The sequence below is a fragment of the Poecilia reticulata genome, chromosome 11 (assembly GCF_904066995.2).
Source record: "Poecilia reticulata chromosome 11, P_reticulata-male-v2, whole genome shotgun sequence".
NCBI classification, from domain to species: Eukaryota; Metazoa; Chordata; class Actinopteri; order Cyprinodontiformes; family Poeciliidae; genus Poecilia; species Poecilia reticulata.
Genome location: NC_088840.1, coordinates 11,531,377 through 11,553,528, shown reverse-complemented (window position 1 = coordinate 11,553,528; position 22,152 = coordinate 11,531,377). Strand labels below are relative to the sequence as shown.

The window sequence follows — 22,152 nt, the reverse complement described above, 5'->3', positions numbered from 1 at the left end:
GGTTGCATATGACTAGATTGCACTAATCTGACATGGTGCATAGATAAATGTAATAGTCTAATTAAACAAGTTACTAATTTGAAATCATTTTGAGCTGTGTTAAGAAATGATATTAAATTTGTCTTTATCTTGAAATGTTGTTGACATTCAGTGAACAACAAAAATTTTGAAGACGGTTAAGGATGAGTGCAGAGGAAAAAAGTGAGACTTAAAAATTCTCAATGAACGGCATTACTGCATGTTTGTGGTACATATGAGCAACAAGCCAAACAAAAAATAAAAATATGCTATGATGCAATAATGGGGAAAATCTTGTAGTCTCTTCATTTTTAGATAAACTATCTTTATAGAAGCTTTCATCACATTTTTTCCTTTGAATTTTGGGGTTTATTACACCTCACTACTGAGAGAAACTAAAGTTGACACTAATAAATTTGTACGTGTCATAGTATTATTAGTACTGTCTGATTCACCAAAAGTAGAATAAGCAATTCAGATCTTAAAGATAAGTATAAATTGGCATAACATAATAAAAGCAACTCTTAATATAAACTATGTTAATTTTACCGTTTGACTTCATTAGATGCATTTGCGACATCTCACAACAATGTACTGAATTCTATTTGTTTTCCAATCTGACTTGGTAACTAAAAGGAATCTGACACAAAATCCTTCATCATCTAACAAGGCAACATATGGGTCCTGTAATCAGAGCATGGGGACCGATGGAATCCAAAAAAAGATGTGATTTGTTCGAGGTATTAGTGCTGAATATGATGTCATTCTGGAAGGCACACTCCTTCTGTAGCGCTGGGGTTAAACACCCCTCACAGCTTGGTCGTTGGAGTACAATGGAAGCTCTCAGCAGACTCCGAACATATGGAATAAATAATGGACCTCATTACAAACATCCAGGGTTTGCCTGGACTCCCACACTTGCCCCACAACGCATTTTTCCAGTCCTGAACTGCAGGACAATCTTGACAGGTTAGGACACGAGAAGCCTTTAAAAATCTTTCATAGGTATACAAAATGTCAAACGTATAATTGAGCATACAGACGAAGAAACATGCCTTTGCTTAATCTGACTGATTTACTACAAATACGTCGCTTGGTGTGTCTGTTGACCTAATAGGACAAAAAGCCTCCATGGTATTAGTAAAATAAAAGCCTACAATTATCCTCCAATGTTTACGGATACGTTGGAGATTTACTGTTGGAGGCACAAGGCCACCAGCCATGCCTCTGAAACATTCATTTAGAACTTCCTCTTCAATCCCACGGCTCTTAATATTCCACAATAAAACAAGCACAAGGTCAGACCTTGGCCTGTGCCAATGTATGACGCAGTATCTGACTACTGCCATGAGAACGAATATAAGACTGAAAGCAAATGACATCTGTTTGGAGAGCAGACAAAAAAACTAAGACATCAATTGCTCTTGTGCCGCTCCGATAGTCATATCTATTTCAATTAGAGTCAGGTTCGCAGAGTCAGAGCTCAGATCATTTGTTTACTACTGCTACCTGTTTCAAGAAAAAGGTTACAAAAGTAACATGAATGGAGTCTGTATGCAAAAAGACGACAGTTTTAAACGATCAAATTTTATTGCAGATTTGCCAATTCAGAGCCCTCCTTTTATATCCGTCCGTGCATCGCCATTTCACCCCTTCGAACTTCCTTTTTATCTATGCAAATTGACAAAGTTGAATCCATGCGAATAACTATTGTACCATGGGTCATTTCACTTTGCTGTTTAGTATTTTGTACAAATTACTGGGATCTGTGGAGTTGTATAGAATTTTGAAACCATTGGCGTCTCTCCACTTCGTTGGCTTTAAATTTATGAGTGAGCCCCCCACCCCATCTTTTCGATGGCTTTACAAAACGATGTATTTGCAGAGCCTTAAAGGTTTTTTCCAAATTAGAAAACCTGAAAAGCATAGAAGGGGTTTTCCGGTGGCAACATGCAGGTGTTTGAGCTGTGTGCCAACAAACAGGTTTTCAAAACTAGTTAAGATGCAAATGGGGTTCTAACAGCCAATTTACAAAGGTGTGACATGGAAACTTGAGACCAGCAGTGCATGCGACATGGAAATTTGCCCTCTGAATAGAAAACGTCCAGTCTTCAGCTGATGTCAAGTCACACAGTCAGTATTTGCAAAATAGTTTGACTGTCAAGTGAAAAAAGCACGTTCTATTCAGAATAGACCTTTCAGAACAGTTGCAGATTAGAAGGCGCATCGTAGTGTAAAGTTTACTCAGATACCCCAATTGCCTTTAGAAGTCACATAATCAGTAAAGAGAGTCTACTTACAGCATGCATAATTTTATCTGAATAAAATTACAACAGGTTGCACCTTCATACAACGCTCTATCTGTCAGAACGTGAGGCTGGCAGCATCATACAGTGGAGACACTATTCGTTAACGGATATACTGATCAGAGTTGGCAGAAAAGAGGTGAAAAGTTCAGGTAGAGCATCTGTAAAGGATTGGAAAAGACTTGAAACTAGGCTGCAGGTTCACCTTCCATCATGTCAGCAACCCTAAACGTAAACCTAGAGCAGAGGTCACACAAGACTTTTTTTTTAACGGTCATATTGATTGACAGGGACAAAAAATCTTGTAATAACCTATATTTCAACTTATCTTTTTTTATTATAATAATGACATGTTCAATAGTAATTAGTTTTCATCCAGTTTAATGTTCAACCCGAACAAGCTGAAGAGAGAATCCACGTCGCACCATAGCACATCAAGAAGATTAATGTTTTCTCCACAATGACAAAAATAAAAACATTTACTGTGATCCCAGTAACTATAAACAATCAAATTAAGTTATTGTATTCAACATATGAACAGTTGACCTGCTGTGGCCTAAGCGCACGGTCTTACAACTTCCTCCTGGTCTGCATTGACCTGAATTGCGCACCAGTTTGTGCATAATCAAATGTCTCAAGGAGGACTGCTGCAGAGGCTACTCTCATAAGGTCTTGGACTTTTGCCTTGGACAGATGCCTTCTCATGGGGGGTTTGATGTTGTTATAGAGGCTGAATCTTCGCTCTGCTGACACACCTGAGATTGGAATTACAAGCACCACTTCAAAGTTTTAAAATCAGGGAACATTTCTTTAATTGAAGTGATCGGAAGTCTGCAAGACCATCTGAATGAGCGGTTCCTTGATCCCACAAGAACTGGCTTCAGCATGCGCTCCTTCTGCACCAGTGGTTTCAGCTGCATCGGTCTGTGAACTGTAGTAGTCACAGACACGCTCCGAAGCCTCTTTGACCATAGCTCTTCAATGCGCTGTCAGCTTCCAGATAGCAAGACGCATTGAGTATGGCGTCCAGGTCAGAGATTATGCTCTCATGGGGATCTGTTTTGATTGCTTTGGTTACCTAAACTGTACATAAAGTTAAAAATGTCTTCCTTGTCTGTACCAAGTGGTCAGGGGTGTGAATTGTAATCTGACAAAAATGACGGATGGTCTTCAGATTTTTCTGACATTGATTAAAAAAACAAAACAAAACAACAGTTAAAGATAGAAAACATTCGGTTAACGAGATGCCTGAACAAAACATATTCATGTTTTTGAGTGACTCGGAGTCAAACCTAAACACACCCTGAATATGTGGCAAGACTTGCAAATCAATATTATCATCTTCACGAGTGTCTTAGTAAAGAAGATTAGCCAATAGTTTTCCAATATATGAGTAAAGCTGGTAGAAACATACTGCAAATGCATGCCACACTTTTCAGATTTGCATTCACAAAATACTTAGAGAACCACATATTGTTTTCCTTTCACTTCTGGATAATGCGTTGCTTTGATTTGATTTCTCACTTACAATTCTTCCAAAAATATTAATAGTATAATATAATAGATTAGTGTTTGTGATAAAAAAAAAATGGCATGAATGCATCTGAAAGGTGATGCACATGCATGTTGCTATTTAACTCGCTGTTTTTTGCACCGAAAAATGACAAAGTTTGACTTCTCCTTCATAACATTCAGCGCAGACATCCCACAAAGGTCATATGAGACCATCAAAAAGGAAGTAGAGTTTGTCTAGTGTTCACATGCAAACATTCCTCCCCCGTATCCCCAAACCCCCTACCCTTATTAAAACAACATGCAAACACACACACACGCACACACACACACACACACACACACACACACACACACACACACACACACACACACAAACAGCCAGACCGGTACCCACCTCTGCCCCCCACGCCCCCCTCCCACTCACTCACCTTACAACATTGGGGTGCTCAAAGGCCTCCAACTGCCTCAGTACCGCCACCTCCCGGATGGTTGAGAGAGGCATGCCCTCTTCCTCCGTCTGGACACGAACTCTTTTTAGGGCTACAAAGCGTCCCCCGTTCTTCAAATCCCTCGCCTTGTACACTTTCCCGTATGCACCCTCTCCAATCTCGGCCACAGGCTCGTATTGAGTACCAATACTTTCTTTGTCCATTTTTGCTGGGTTTTTTTTTTTTTCCTCCCTTGTCTCTTGTTGAAAATGTTGCGGGGAATCCCGGCGAGGGTGACGAGCTTTCTTCACAAAGGCATACTCACAGAATATAGTTGGCACATGCAATGCCTAGACGACAGAGACACACAGATGGAGGAAGAGACCATCTTTGTCACATTTGGTGAAATCAAGCTCCAGGTGGGCTTTAACAGGACTGTCATCATGTTTTTATTCGGACTATCAGGAAAAAAAAAGCGACCCTCCGCTGCGTTTCCCAGCTTCCACTCCTCCTCCTCCTGTTACGCATTACAACTCATGTCCTCCTACTAACAGAAAATAATAATAATAATAATAAAAAAAATCTAAATAAGCCACCTTTAGCTCACACATTGAGATATAGTTTTGCGTTAAATAAACTGTCTCGAGCTCTTATCAATTAACACCGCGTGCAGCGTTGCAGAACTTCTGTTCACGTGAGTTCACTTGCCGTCTTAAAACAGATTAAAAACATGGAAAACACAGAAAAAGAGACCGAATGCAGCACACAGGAATGTTTAGCGTTAAAAAACGGACAGAAATATAACTGTTTAATATCCGTCCGTGAAAGTTTCTGTTTGAGGAGAAGCCAAACTGTGAGCACGTGCTGCATTGTTTTAACTTCCTACAGCAACAGTCCATTTAAAACGCATCAAAACTCACTTTTACAGCTCCAAACCACTTTAAATGCATAAAACAGAGTGTCTGCTTAGTTTTAATCATATTTCCATTAGCTTCCCTTGCTTCCTCGAATTTTTTCTAATTTATCTGTGCGCGCACCCTAATATAACCCTAATATAAAATGGCCTAAATTATAACAGATTTGTAAACATGCATTTGCTACTTTGGGATGTTATTGTTAGTGAAGTGTTTATTTTTAGCATCGGACAGTCGTTCATTTTAGAAATTATGCAGAAATATTCACGACTATTATTGTTATTATTATTATTTTTTTTTACCTTATTTATGGCAGTCAGTAAAATGTCGTGACGTCGGCATGCCCAGTAAAATGCTGAGGAGGCATTCGAGTCTCGCATAAAACTGCTCCATCAGACGCATCCCTGTCCACTTTCCTCCATGCGGGGGCCACACAGGTAGTTGACGTCGCTGGCTCTAACCCCCCATCCCTTAGACTGCACCAGCCCCAGCAGAGGATTCTCAAACAAGCGAGGGGAGGGCTGGACGAAAAAAAAAAAAAAAAAAGCTTGCGCATAGACACTCTTTGCAGCTTGAGTGGAAGGAGGTGTGGAGGGGAAAAGGGGTGTGTAGGATTGCTTGGTGGGTGTTTGGTGGACGTGGTGGTGGGGCGGCGGGGGTAGGGGAGGGGGGGTCATAGGACAAAGACAAACGCGTGATATAGCCCTCCAAAACCACGCTCCTCTCTTGGATTCGCTTCTTTTCTTGTCTTGCACATATCCGCGGATGGGCCCATGCAACTGCGGCCCCGCACGCCCGTGTGAGCTACGTCTTTGGCTGGCTTTCCCACGCCGGCTGAATGTGGCCTGACCCCCTTCAGAGAGGTTTGACACGGAGCGGGGACATTTCCGCATTCCTCCGCGACTACAAAGGCACACCGCCTCCTTTTTGCTCTCCCTCGGCCTCCTCGGTGCTTTACCATTCACAGCGCCCCCCTCTTCCCTGGGTTTTGCCCCCCCCCCTCCCGTGTCAAAACCGGGAGCACCGCAGGGAGCTGAGGATGGGGAGGGGGCAGAGGAGGTGCATTGGAACCACCGGCCACACTATCTATCTGCCTCAAAGCGCTGATGAACTCCTTTTTTTTTTTTTTTTTTTAATGATTGTTATTCAAGGCAACAATGCGCCAGCGGGAATGCAATGTGACAAGCTCGCCCTAAGATGGTCCTGTGGGGTCAGGTTCAAGCCCCGGTAGTTTGATCTGTGGCAGGATGGGGGGGTTTGGGGGTGCCGACGACAATTCTGCTCGGGTGGTCGTGATGCATGACTCCTTCACTGATAAAACAAACTGTTAGAGTTTAACCAATAAATTAGTGAAACAGTTTATTTAAAATTTGTGAGAAAAAAAATGTATGTAAATTAATAAATTAAGAATGTTCAGTAAATAAGTTCCAGTCAGTTTTTAAGATGTAAACACAGGGAAAAATGTGTTAATTATAAATGTGTGTTTTTTTTATTATGTCAGACTAATTAATTTATTTAAAAAAATTAGATTAAAATTGTTCTTTTGACATTATTTTTAAATGACTAACATTTTTCGACAAAATACGCCTCCGTTTATAATTAATTTGTTGCTCACATTTATCCTCAGTTCATACCCAGGATACTTATTTATTTTTTATATTTTTGCAAAATTATCAAAAGAGTTGAATTTCTAAATATATAAGTTAATGAGTAAGATGGATAACATAACGTTTTACATGCAGGTGATAATCTGAGGCAGGAAGAAGCTTATTTTGGAATATATTCCTGGCTTTCTAACATGCCTCGTCCACTAAGATCATCATCTTTGGATGCATGTGGATGCCCTTCTTGGACTAACCTGAAGAACATGTGTCCTTTAAAATGATGAAAATAACAGTCTCTCCTTTAAACTGAGCTTTTGTATTTTTGTTGTGTTCTGTTTTAAAAAAATTAAATTTAAGAAATACATTTTAAAAAAAGAAAAAAGAAACCGAGGCAGTCACAGTATTTTTAAAAGCTGAAATTTCTCTGTAAAAAAAATAAATAAATAAAAATAATCAAACAATCTTTGCATTTTCAGTTTTGTCATTTTTTAAAAATCTTGTAATTATCCCTTTAATTATCCCCCAACAATTGAGAAAAAAATTGTTTTAATATGAAAGATAACCAGACATTGTCCAAACTCATTAAACAACTGAACGCATCCAATCAGTTTAAATGTGGAATATGATATATTGAAAAATAATTATCTATTAACTGAACAATTAGTTATCATAACTAACAACTAAAACTTTTTACACCAAATCATCATGTTGTTAATGGCAGTGAATAAACAATAAAATGCAGTTATTTAGGGGAGGGCACAGCCAGATGCCATCACTGTAATAACAATTACATGTAGCTATTTACAAATATTTTGTCTTTAATCATCTGCCTTAAAATAAAGAAAAAGTAAAAAATTCAGATTTGTTCAATGCCATAATAGATCTTAGATGCAGACAGTTTAGTTATATGGATTAAAGGATCCCCAAAATTACAATCAACTTCTGTTCTTGGTCCTCCTTCACAGGAGAATCATTACCATTTTCAGTCATCGGGTTTGCCTTATAAAAAGAAAGAAACCAAAAAGAGAACTGGTTTTGATTATGACACAAATGTTACAGAAACCTGCTAAATGTGGTGGCATGAAAACCTTTTCCTTGATGACCACAGCTAAGATGTCGTCTTCACTGGTGATCATAGCTTCAGGTCACCAGTGACCTCCAGAGCAGAAACTCTCTGAATTTTTACCGAGTTAATGAATTCAATTAAAATAAAGACCAAAACCTCACATGTCCTCGCTGAACACTGTGCATGACAAATGATCGCGGTTGACATCTTCATTTCAATTCTCACCAGACTGTTATGGGATTTGTAAGGAATAAACGAGAAAGTTAAATTGACATAGAATTAAATTTAATAGCTAATATTGCTATGTTGTGTTAGCCCCTCCACAAGCACAGCCCATCAGGCAAACTTACACAACGGGGGAAAAGAAAAATACCGTTTTCATTTCAACATTTATCAACAATAAAGAGTGTTCATCTTTACTCTAAGGATCAACGTCTAATTATGCTAATAACTTGATCACTGTCTTATCGCTATTGCTAATTTACCCCTATTTTCTAGAATGTGATAATTTTGTGTATGAATTTGTGATATTTGTGATACTCACACAATTTAACAATTTTAATAGATTTTTTAAATCATATGTCTTATTTTCTGTTAAATAAAATCATCTGAGTCATTATTGCAGGTATATTTATTATAATTGATGGTTATTCAAAAATATTTTTTATTGAAATTTTTACTTTATTACCAACAAAAATACATCCACATAGAAAAAAATAATCTAAAAATACAAATAAATATTATGAGCTTCATAATAAGAAGCACATTTTTATATAGAATATCTGTTTATTATTAATATTGTAAAGAGGTTGTAATGATCATTCCCTTCAATTTTAGTTGATATTCTAGTAGTTTTGGAAAATGTTCTTGTGAATAATAACGAAATATGAGGTAATGGTATTTTTGAAAATTTCAATTAACAGGCCATTCTTATTTTATCGTTTTCACTTATAGGTAAAGACTCAATTTGATGTGATGATTATATAATTTTTCAGCCGTTTGTAATTTTAAAGTTGTCTGGGAAGTTCTTGACAAACTTTTTCTCTCTCTCTCTTTCTGGACACGGTTTAGACGTGACAAGGCTTGATGTCAGATTATCCCAATAAAAGGCCAATTACAGGCGTGTAACCAAGCCCCATTATTGTAGCTTCATTGGAAGGCATGCATTAGAGAGGCACAGCAGATCAGAAGAAGGTTGTGTCCCTGCCCCAACACCATGATTTTCATACAAACTCGTCTTTTATGTTGTTTGCAGAGTCCACTTATTTCTATTGAAAATGTAAAACAAAGAGGATAATGACATGGAAGTCTTTGTGGCAAACTCTCATGCCCAACTTTTTTCTTTTTTGGGCTAACCGTTCTCCCCTCGACCCCCCGACACCCAAAATTTAAAAATTTCCATCACAAAAGACTAAATATAGACAATACGATGGAGACCAATTACTGTAAAATGGGGCGTTAACATTTTTTCATTATTATTGTTCATGTGAAATCAGCTCTGAAAGCCATCACTCAGACTGCATATATTACCAAGCATACATCTGATCTGGCAGGAGAACAAACCAATTAGATGTGTGGAACAGTGGTGAGAGACCTTAGCCATTTACACACACGCACACACACATTGTGAAAGAAAGTGAAACTGTTTTGTATAAACCCTCACAGCAGTGATCAGTTATTCAGTAACTGGTTTTCTCATGTTTACCTTGATGGGACTCATGCAGGGATTTTTTTTTCCAAGAAAATATGCAGGAACAGGGTGGTCCAAATTGAGAACATCCTGCACTGGGAATTGCATAGTTAGAATATAACTTTATGTGTAATCTTGAAAATTCTTGAAGTGCAAAGTAGTTTCCTGCCCATTCATTTTCCATAAACAGTACACAAACTTTGCATTCAAATAAGAGTCATACTACTTCAGCATATTTTTACTCTAGCAAAAGTAAAATGTAGCCACCTAAGGAATTACTCAACTGAGCGTAAAACAGCCTTCTCTAGAAAGGCTACTCAAGTACAGAAAAACTGATTAATACTTAATCATAACATCTGATTGAATAATTTCAAATGTTGTAATTATTAAGACAATAAATTGTTTTGTGCAATTTATGTTACTTTAAAGACTTAAATGAGAAACAAAAGTCAAATAAACACCATCATCACAAACAAACAATTTCAGGAAAAAGAAACACTTTTCCCCCAGACATGTTACTCTGGTAAAAGTAGCAATACCTCACGATAACATTACTCAAGTAAAAGTAAAAGTATTGTGTAGTAAAGTACTTCTTAAAGATCCACCTCTGAAGACGACACAATCATTTTTGCTTCAAGGCATAATGTATATGACCGTATTTTCTCTATACAGTGATTTGGAACGATCTGTTAACATAATTCTGTCATCATGATCGGAGCATGGTGAGAACAGAAAACCAGTTCATCTGGATTTTAAAGCAGAAGCTGTTGCTTAAAGATGGTTGATGAAGAATCATTTGTATGATGGCCTCTTGAAACACGTTGGGTTCATATTTTTGTCCTCTCTAAAGTGCCTAACACCTGCACAGGGGGGAAGAAAACAAGATGATAAGCAATCAAAAGCTCCAGTTAGTACTATGTAGTTATAGTTCTGCCGCAATGTTGGTTTTGTTGGCAGAAAAACCAAAAACACAAATAAATATTATGAGCTTCATAATAAGAAGCACATTTTTATATAGAATATCTGTTTATTATTAATATTGCAAGAAGGTTGTGTTGATCATTCCCTTCAATTTTAGTTGATATTCTAGTAGTTTTAGAAAAACTACTAGCCTAATTAAATTTTAGGCTAAATTTAATTAGCCTAAAATTAGCATTTAGGCTAATTTTAGACAAGCTTGAACTTGAAAATGTTCTAAAATGCAACCCACATGCAAAAAAAAAAAAAAATAAATAAAATAAAAATAAATAAATAAATTACTGCTACAACATTATTAATAAGAATTGTATACAATACCAGCTTCTTAAATATTCTCTGACACCAATCACTTTATGGAGAATTCGGATAAATCTAGATTCATTTGTGAGGGTTTGTCTGAAGAAAAAAAAAACTTTTTATCTCTAAAATGTTTTAATAATTCCGATTGTTAAAATTCTTGCATTTCACAGTAGCAAAAATAAGTGAGTTATTAGAGTCTTTCAAAGTGCCTGGCTCTAATACCTGATTATTCCTACCTAGTACTTCCACTGTAAGATACCTAAAATAAGTCCAAAAATATATATTGTAAGGAGGCTCATCATCATTGGAGGATCTTGGAGTTGAGCCACTGCTCCGCCTTGACAAAAGCACTTAGCTAAGGTGCAATTTTAACACTTGTTGTCAGCTATATTTTTTTTTTTTATAAAGGAACAATTAACCATTTTCCAGTATTTTGTGTTTAGAATAGGGAAGTGATCTTATTTTTAGTGCTGCAATTTTGTAACAGACATTTTGTGGTTGTTAAAATGTAGACATGTAAAGTGAAATGCAGTGCTAAGGTTTCCTGAATGCCCTGTGGTGCTTAGCTCCATTGAGTTCCATCTTGGTTCTTGTACTTTTGGATCCAAACACAATGATCTATGTCCTATCTTCACTAATCTGAAACAATACTGAACTATCCACTGATTTAAATCATGAAGACATCGACTTGGTGAAAATTAGTCAGAGGAATAACCCTTGAGTAACCCCACCGTAATTTTTATTTATTTTATTTTTTTTCAGATTTAAATTTACCAAATGACACAGAGTAGTCAAATAAAACCTGAACAGCACAGTAACCAAATAAGATTCCTAATAGCTAAAAGTCTGTTTTCTGGTCACCAGGTGAGTGTTAAGCATGACACCATCTGATATAAGGTGATGTAATGATATAAGGATTGAATAGGAATCAAATGTTTTCTGTTCTACAATCAACTACTTAGTATATAATAAGGTCAAAATATAAATATGCTGTCAGGATTAAAAGGTAACTCTTATACCAAACCAACACTAGCATAAAAATCTGCTGCAACCATGCCTGGTATAGATGAGCTGGTTATTTGAAAATAGGAATGAATAAAGCAGTGCTTTTCTTTCTCCTATAACAAATATTCTGTGGCAGCACAGTCAGCATTTAGGCTATCCTGATCCACACCTAACCTGACTGAAAAGAATGTTTCAGTATTCTATTTTTTTATATAGTATTTTACTTTTACCATTAAGAACATAGAAAAAAGCAAAAGCAAAATCAAAACAAAACAAACAAACAAACAAACAAAAAACACATCTGTTGCAACACAGACCACTACAGGAACTTCATTCTGCTCGGGGCCATCACCAGCTATAATGACTTTTCAAGAATACTTGTATTGTTTTGACTTGTACATGATTTAATTTCCGCAAGTGGGATTCTTAAGTTATTTTTGAACTGAAATGAATCGTGCATTCACAGATTTAACTACTTTTCTATTCTAACCAAAACTGTTGAAAACCGTCTTCAGGTGACACGAGAATCTCATCAGGGGTGTGAGACTCCAGTCCTCAAGGGTGGCTGTCCTGCAGTTTTTAGATGTGCCTCGGGTACAAAACACTGGATTGAAATGGCTTAATTACCTCCTTCTTGTGTAGATAAGTTCTCCAGAGCCTTGCTAATGACCTAGTTATTCTATTCAGGTGTGGTGCAGCAGAGGGACATCTAAACGTTGCAGGGCGGTGGCCCTCCAGGACTGGAGTTTGACACCTGTGGCTTAGATAATCGATGACTTTATTATCAGCAGCCCTGTTTAGTATTTCTGTTTCTAGTCACATTGTGTCACATTTTGTTTTGTGATCAACTAGTTTCCCATTGGTTCTGGCTCAACATGTCACGCTAAGCTGAGATTCACCATTTTTGTAATTTTGTGCCAAAGAGTTTGTTCTTTAGTGTTACTTGATTCATTAGAAGCCACATGGCCACTGAAGACAGGAGTGATGGGAGGCGGCTACCCTGATCATTTTACCCCGTCAGCAATTTGTACCCAATCGAACAGCTGTGCTGCTGGACATTTTCCTGTGTCAACTTTTACTCACATTATGACTATTAGGGGCCATCAGTGAGATGCTAATGTTGAAAGAGATAACACTGTTATGAGTCTGAGCAAAACAATACATGAAAACAGTAAGTAATTTTCTTCATCCAGTTGTGTCTAGTGTTTTAATTTCTTTGAATTGCGATGATGAAAGGATTGTTTAATCTTCAACAACAGTTACTTTAACTTAAATGACTGGTTTAATTGGACTAATCTATAAAAAGTAGCTACATGGCTACACATGTGAACTACATTAGATAAACACTTTCAGAGTGTAAGTGGAATGACATGCAAGTTGCAGCATGGCCCAAAAAGGTTTGGTACCTCCGTCAAAGCATAGTTGGAATACCGTTTGGTGGAGACACACCTTTCGATCTCTGTGCAACAGTATTAAGACAATCTTAATTCATTCAGTTGGTACTTGATCAAACAAGTTGATCAAGTACCAACTGAATGATTGCCACCATCTTGATCCTGGACATGTCGACCTGTTCTTGGTGCTTCAGTCAATATTACCTCTTGAGTCAAAGGTGATCCTCTTCCAGGCTTAATAACTGAATTACCCTTCATCATGACTATCATTAAAATAATTATATCTGATAAAGCTCTGGCTCAGTTGTTTCAAACATTGTTGCCTTTTAATTTGAAGAATAATGTTTTGTTCTTTCACATCCTCTTGAAAGATGTTGCAGTGAAGCAACATCTGTAATTTATTCAGATGAAAGCCATGTTGGTTGCCACTTGCATCACAGTATTCATTCCTTGTTCAGCATAAAGCTTCATCAGAGCAGACAGACCGTCTGCATAGCGCAGTAAGAAAGTGAATTGAATATTGAATATTTGCTCTGGTGACTTCACAATTTTTTGGACGAAACCGATAAATGTCTGGTTAGCTGGGGAACAAATTGTGGATATTACTTTGTCAAATGTGTAATAAGACAATATTCAACTTTTCTTAAAGCCAAGAGATTTTCTGAATGTCGACAAATTTAGAGACCAGCGCTTCAGACTGCAAAACACAGAGCAGATCACCGAACGACAGGAAGCAAAAAGAGTCTCACTTCCACCATTAACATCACTGTAAAAAAAAAAAAAAAGAAGCCTTGAAACACGAAATGCTGGGGAAATACCAGACTTGTTAGATCAACAAAATAAAGTTGTACAAGTAAAAACAAGCGGCTAAAAAAAAAACAAACAAAAAAAAACAACTAGTTATTTAAAATCTAATAATAAGGTGAGTTAATTTGCCAGTGTCTCAACATGTCTTTTGTACATATAGAATAATCAGCTTTAATTTCGTTCTCACGCCAAATTGGATAAGAATGCAAGAGGTTTCTTGTGTTTCAATGCATTTCTCACTTTGCACATGTGCATCACTGATGGTGTCTGTGTGTATCTGTATGACTGTGCTCATGCACATGGCAGCTGCTGCCCAGCCTGGCCAAGAGAGAATTACGGCCCTCCCTTGGGGGGGATGATAGAGGCCAACAAGGGACAGGTGACTCCCAGTCTGTCCCAGATCTGCTTACTCCCACTGCCCACACACAGCAGAGGATCCGCATGGAGTCAGAAGGAGAGATCGACTGTAGGGTCGGTCCACAGCATCCAACCTAAATGGAGGGGGACGTCCATGCTCCGAGGCATTGGGTAGTGATAATAAGCAGATGTCTTGAGGCAAACAGCTGTCACACCTACAGGGAAAACCGATAGGATGTGTGACATCGGACGCCTTTTCAAGTTTCCGATCCCATTGTCTGGACTCACAGGCATCACTTGAGCTTATCCATGTTTGGAATATCGAGCATCACAATCATAATGTCCTGGCAGTCACTCGATTACTATGTTTTTGTGTCTCTCGCTTGTTCCTTCTTTTTTTTTATCCCTCAGGATGAAGAGCAGAGTGTGCCACAAGCCCCTTCTCTCTTCTGCTTCGTCCTGTTCTTCTCCCCACCACCGGCCCCCCAGACACAGGCCTCTTTCTGTTGGGGCATCCCCATGGCAACCAAGCCACTAACTTGAGGAGGCGACATAAAACCTGCTCTTTTAGGGGACACTGGAACACCTGCCGCCTCGGGCAACGGGGAGGGCCGGACTGGACGCGCAGCCACGTGCGGACGCAGTCACATACAAATGCATGCAGTCACATATTCAGTCGTGAAAAGAGAGTCAGTGTGACATTCAAATGAGACCTAACATCTGCTCCCCTTCAGGAGCTAATTTATCTCCTTCAGGAAGACCGGTGTGTTATTTCCTTACCTGTTTTTTTTTTTAAACAAATAAAGTGCTAACAAGAAAATGCTAAATTGATGTTAGGTGAAATGGTCAGTTTTAAATATTATTAGTTAATTTAAAATTTTTGTTAGTGTCCAGTAAATGATGTTTTGTCCTTCTCAAGAAGTTATATGTTCCTTTTGGTGTTTTTTTACTCCTCTTATTTAAAACAATCAAACAAACAAAAACAGATAGTGGTTAAAAGAACAATAACCAGAACAATTTGTTTTGTAAATTGTTAGCTTTACTTTTGCTGTAATTCCGTAAATGCAACTCATTCCAATTAGGTCTGTGACTTTAACAAAAAACTCATCTTTTTTCTTAAATATGAGTTTAAAAAAAAAAAAGCATCAACGATAAAAACGATTCTGATAACTTGATTCAAAAAATTTTTTTTTTTTGCTGAAAATTGCACTTACGGCAATTATAAAGCTGGAAAAGGGTAAGGAAAAAAAAAGATTCCAGAACATATTGTTCATACAATATGAATGCAAAGGATGTGAACTCTCAGAGCATTTTATCATCTACTGGCTGAGATGATGAATCACACATAGATGGAGGAGGAGATGGAGAAAATGCAAATCAATATTCAACAATAATATTGCAAGAGTCTGTTTTTCTATGATTGTCCTACAGAACTACTTTCAACTTGACTCAATATAACGAGAATTTCTGCTTCGATCGACAAAATGTTGCCAAAAAATTATTTATGTGGCAAGATCATCCTTTAGAAGCCCAACCCCACTAATATAATATTTTTTTATCATTAGACAATCAAGTTTATTTGTAAAGCATATTTCAGCAACAAGGCTGTTCAAAGTGATTTACATCACAAAAACAAGAATAAGAAGTTATAAAAACAACATTCAGTCAACAATCGAGAAACCAGTGACGGATATTACATTTTGACTTGTCGACTGTGAAAGACATATGGTGTTTTGAACTCTAAAATAGAATTGTAACATATGATGAACAGTCAACACAATGAAAAAAAAAAATTTAGAGATAGTGTAGTAGTCATATTTAATAAACATCTGCTTACCTGTGTTTCTGTCCTAGGTGAAGTCATTTAAATGTTTCTGCCGCTACTAACTTTTTCTTTAACACAGGAAGTAGTCCTATAACAGTGCTTAAGTGTTTTTGTTTGTCACCTCTAACCCTCAATCTACTAGAACTGAATCTGGTTCTGCTGGAGGTTTCTTTGTTCCTTCCCACTGTCACCGCAAACTTGTACAGTGAGAGGGATTGCTGCAGAGTTACCCACTCAATGTAATCAACCTCCCGCTGTCGGCACATATGATTCGTCATACAGGATGGATTGCTGCAAAGTTGATGACTTGATGTATCCAGTTTCCAGTTTTTTTAAAAGAGGGAAAATTACTCAAAAGTCATAGTCTCAGAAACCAAAACACACAAAATAAAATGTATGTCTTAAAACCAAATCTGTAATTGGGAGCTCTTAACATAACCTGACCAAAGACCTTTATGGCTCAACAAACCAGCAGAAGCGAAACAAATAATAAGAACAAACTAAAACATGGGTCACAATCTAGCTACAAACAAACTCCAACAGCACATTCAAGGTGCACAAAATTCCACAGCAAGTCAAAGCAATCAAAAACACCCAGCAAAGAGGCAAGCTGCTCCAACAAAGAAACAACCCCATCTTTTTAGGAAGTTGAGGTTTCAGTAGGGAGGCCTCTTCAGGGATTGGTGGAGCCACCACGTGATGATCCAATCAGATCTGCTGTAGGCCTCAGGCAGGAAGTGACACAGGAGGAGTCTAAACTGACTTGAAATGACTCCTTATAAATAGACAAAAATGTAACTGAATAAAAAGTTTTGGGTTATTACATTTACTTAAACCTAATTGGGGAAAGCCTTGTTGTCTGTAAATCAAATTATTTTGTCTTGCAAGTAGTGCTTGCATTTTGCATGTCTCTGGCTAAATCTAAGTAAACAGCTGGAATGCAACGCGTTTGTTAAATTTTTACAGTCATGCAAAAAAAAAAGTACCGCACCTCGAGGCCCTTTAGCAGAAAGTGAAAATGACCGTCATGCCTATAGTGACATCCCACCTCTGAGCAAAAAGTGTTGACGCAAAAATAATAAGCCCATATGCATTGGTAACACAAACCTGCTTCAGAGAGTCACAGTATCTGTGAACACTGAACCAATTACAAACAAGAAGGACGGAGTAATCATTCCCAGGTCAAAGAATCAAAAGCATCTGACTGTATAAGAGCTGCAGATGCCAATAAAACAAACTGCGGTTTCTTTTCAAGGGCCAATTAAAGTCCTCTTTGTGCTAAGATAAAGCAACTCGGATTTCTTATCGACAGCTGTTGTAAAACAATCCAACGTGATACAGTTGATCTTTACATTACTGACAGTGTTCATTGTCCGCTTCCTGTTGCACATATTAAACCCGACATATAAGGTTGCCAAAATACAAGGTTGCTATGCAATTTGCCACATTGCACTGGTGCATGCAATAAGTTGAGCATATCTGGATTTATGGTCTATACATTAAATCCAGTTGGCTTAACTTCCACCAGCACTCTTACAGCTAAATAATTGCGTCCAGCACACTAATCAATAAATCCAATATTCATTTCACACTCACAATATCACTTTTTCACTATACTTCTATTTGTGGCACCTAAAATGCAAGCCATAAAATGCAAGCCACAAAACATCTACACATAATATCTTGAGTTTCTTATTTTGTAATATTATTCGTTATAATAAACAAGTTGATATGATTTGACTAGTGGGAAATCTTGAAAGTTGATTTTCACAATAACCTCTCCATTCAGTCTGACTAAGCTTGAACTGTTTTTCAGAGATGAATGAACAAAACTTTCAGTCTCTATTTGTGCAAAGCTGCAGCTGTAATTGCCAGCGCAAGCAAAATTTCTTACTCAGGTATGAACACAAAAGACGAGGCACAGTTTGTGTTTTAGTAAACAAGGTTTAATCAGCTGTCATTTTCCTTAAACTTGACATCTATGTTTTGCGTTAATCTACCAGGTATGGGCCCGAGTTACATGAAAAACGAGTATGAATACTGTAGATTATTTCACACCAAACAGTAAAAGCAACTTAATTTAGCTGTAAAACAAATTCAGAATGTACCAGTTTTGCTTGATGATTTTGACAGCTTCTCCCTCACCGGGAAAGATGTTCAGTTCTTCGCCTGCACATTCTCTAACTCACCAGCAGACGCTATCTGTCCCCCGCCCCCCTCCCCCTCGACTTGCACCTCTTTAACTGTTATCAGACAGGCTTGAAATAATCCTTCCGATGCCCTCATTCATCACCGATCCATCTCTTAGGGAAAAGACAAAACAAATCTGTCAAATGTTATTTATTTTCTCCCGGCTTGTTTTCCGGTTCCTGCAGTTAATTTTCTGTGGAATGTAAGGAGCAGCTGTCACTTTAGCACATGAATGGAGCCAGTTTAGCGGCCCAGAGGCATCAGAGTGGATCAACGGCAAAGCGGGGACAGCTGGGCCCCGGGGGGACAATAGCACTCTTAGTTAATCATTAATACTCTTAATGAACAGCAGCCAGGCACCAGAGGTTCGCTCCTCGGTCTCTCCAGAAGATTCAGCCCTCAACAGGAAGACGCAGGAAGCCTCAGCTTGCTGCCTGACCCCAAGCTGACAACTGTTGACTGGAGCTTTTATTGGGTCTGCTGGAGCTTTAAATTGCTGTCTGTTTGATGACATCTCACCCATCAGATTTTTTTGGGGGGGTTGGGGGGGAGAGAATAACTTTGGCTCACTTTATTTGAATGCCACAATGCAGTTCCTTTTGACACTTGCTAAAAGTATCCCACACAGTTTGAGCAGAAGGAAAATTGATGGAAAACATAAAGAATTGATCTTCTCTGGAGTGAAAAGATGGTCGCATAGATTTTATTTATTTATTTATTTTTTGGTCACATTTAAATATTTCAGATCTTCAAAAACAGAAATTCATGAAATTTTCAATAGATAAAGCATTTTATTAAAAAGAAAAAATGAGTGAATTCAATTTATGGTCAAATTCTGACAACCACATCGGCCGGTGTTTTACCCTAAATTTGAGATGTTTATTTTTTCTTTTTAAGTGTGTACTTGATTATGGCGACGTTGCTCATATGTGTCCTTCAAACAGCTGTCAGCTGTAAGCAGCGTCACCCACCACGTTTGATCTGATCTGTATTCTAAAGCTGGTGCGTCTTCCTGTGTATCAGGCGATATACACACTGGATGACTCTGAGCTACAAGTCTTTTATTGGCCTGGCCTCCTAATTATTTATGCACTGTCGTTCGGAGAACAGGCAGCAGTTATGCCTTATGCTGTAAGGACAATTTGCATCTCTATGTTCCTCATGTGCGACTAGAAAAGGGAAAGAAAGTTTTTAGGTCTTCCGTCCCCTCTGCGTGAAATGCCTTGCAAGCTGAAAAAAAATTGTTTCACTGAATGTTTTTTATAAAATGTAAAAAAAAAAGAAAAAAAGAATAACAACAGATATTCTGTCAAAAGTATTCTATTAACATTATATATTTCTGATGTCTAGTTTTGTTATTTCTGTTTACTTATCTTGTGAATCATGACTTAAGCTTTCTTGGCCAGGTGACCCCAGTGAAAGAGATCCTAATATTAATTGGTTTTTATCTGGTAAAAAAAATTAATCTAAAATAAAACAAAAACATATTTTATTGTTGTGATATCAAAGTTAGAATTGTTTCAAGATATAATTTCAATTGACATGTGTGGACTGTTTTCACATTTTGGTCTTTTTTATTTGTTTATTCCTTTTTTGTTATTTTTGGGATATTTTTGTTTTTCTGCCAAATCTATTTCACTTGTTTTTGGCACCAAAACAAAGCACCCAGATGCTGCAGCGTTGCATTTGGTTCAGATTAGTCATTTGGTCCTTTTCTGTACAGCTCACATTAAGTCATGCAATGCTTGCACATGAACCGCACAGATAAGTGCTGCTCTCCTCTCCTTGTGCCTGTTCTCCGTCCCTCTCAGTGGAATAGCAGAAGAGGTGTTTTTATGTTCATCTGTGTGCAATTGGAGGGGGCGGGGGTGCCGACCCTGACCAAAGTGGTACTCATTTGTCACTGCTTTAAAGATATACAGACCTAATCGTGCAGTTTCCCATCACTATACCACAATGTTAAGATCTTCAGACCACATTTTAGCACACATGCAGTTCTTTAGAAAGATGTCTTGACATGCAAACCTTCCCAGCTAGGGATCCATCTTGAAACTCATTTTTCAGAGGCTCCTGACACTATAATGGATGTAAAGTGCACTGTGGGTCCTTCAGCTCTTTATATTAATACCTTTTAAGCAGCACAAAAGGCAGAACTATTGCCTGGAGTAAATGGTAGAGCTTTTTCTGCGTATTGGCAAAATTATGGCACAGCATGGATGAAAGGTTTCAACTCAGAAGAATAGAAATGTGGTGGGAATAAAACTATGACCCACCCAAAGAAGGATTTATAGATAACCATAAGGTGCTAATCGCATCAGGCCTTTTATACTAAAAATCACATTCATTCATTAAGACATATTCCAAGATCGTGGGCAAAGTGGAATTTCAGAGGAGCAAGAATTAAACTCAAACCTCTCCTAAATTCAGGAGACTGTTCTTCTCAGCTGAGCCACAGGTGCTTTGTCTGACTGTATTTGTCTTTGTTTTTTTTCGTTTGTTTTTTTTCAACTAAACCCATCTTAGTTTTTTTCCTAAAAGTCAAAAGCAGGATTTAGGAATGAAGTTACACCTGAATTTTTATGTCACACCAAGCCAAGACCCAGAAGGATCTGCTAATCGTTGATAGCTGCAATTAGCTAGCTACAGCAGAACATGTTTTTCTCTATTCAGTATATTCAAAAATGAATGCAACATGTTCACGAGTTAAGTGTAAGATGCTTCACTGGTTTAGTAAGTTACAAACTATGAGAAGTGGAAATTAACAGTTTATTTCTGCAGTCTCATAAAGTTTAATACACACGGCGGCCATTTTGGATTTTGAAGTATGGACTGCTTTTCAACACAAAATTTGAACTTATAGAGGTTTGAGGTTTATTAAATCCACTTTTTAATCAAGCCATGGCAAAACATGCCTGCCTGGAAATCATGATAAAGGTCAAGGGTCAGGATTTATTTTCACCCATTTTAAATTTACTCCTCACGGTTTATTGTTTTCTGTGGATAATTTGCTTTTCTTGGCTTTCTGTGCGTAACTTAAGCCTATAAAATGTTCACAGCATGACTTGGGTTTTATCTTAGGTCTTAAATCTTCTAGAACTTGCCCCCCCAAAAAAGAGGAGGATGCATCTAAGTTATTGATCCTATTAAATAGATTAAATGATTTTGTTTTCTCCCTTTTTTGCTTTGTGTCGAGTGCTGCAGTTAACAAGCAGGTACCTAAAATAGCCATAAATATCCATTATTGTGTGCACATACACATTCTGATGAGGTTTGTATGTCAGATTAAAAGTACCTTTTGAACCTTCCCTGTTTAAAACTGTTGTAATAATCTAATCTTAGCTGTTGTGTTCTAAGTATAAATGCACATTTCAATAATATTCTAATTTAGCTGCACACACATGTACTTTGATGACAGGTTTATGCGCAGTAATTGCTGGGAATAACCCCTTAGTCATATTTGTGGTTGAACGATCAGTCAGCGGAAACTTGACGGCAGGTCAGGGTCATGTGATGTCTGTTTAGACCAGGGTTTCTGCAACTATAATGCTTCCTTTTCTCATCATTTAAAAAGATCGGGTGAGGTTTAAGTGCTTTGCTTGTCATTACCACAGTTGTTGCTGAAATATTTCGAGGAGGGTTCAAACTCAAAGCCCAGACCTAAATATATTGCACCTTGTAAGACTTGAAAACGTGTGTTCAGACATATTCTCCATCCCACCTGAATGAGCTGGAGTGACTGTTCAAAGAAGAAAAGA

At 37.7% G+C, this 22,152-nt stretch overlaps 1 protein-coding gene across 2 annotated transcripts in view; it reads right to left on the bottom strand.

The window, feature by feature from the left end:
- The window catches only part of cdk6 (cyclin dependent kinase 6), a 43,838-nt gene extending 38,140 nt beyond the window's left edge, over positions 1-5,698 (bottom strand). The window contains exons 1-2 of one of the 2 annotated variants that reach the window (XM_008421743.3): positions 5,484-5,698; positions 4,268-4,617 (exon numbers count right to left, since the gene is read on the bottom strand). In XM_008421743.3, the coding sequence (XP_008419965.2) occupies positions 4,268-4,617; positions 5,484-5,561 (428 nt within the window). In that variant the 5' untranslated portion in view covers positions 5,562-5,698. Of the gene's footprint in view, positions 1-4,267; positions 4,776-5,483 lie in introns of those variants that run through there. The other variant, XM_017307286.2, reaches the window with a different exon arrangement.
- Positions 5,699-22,152: the final 16,454 nt, after the last annotated feature.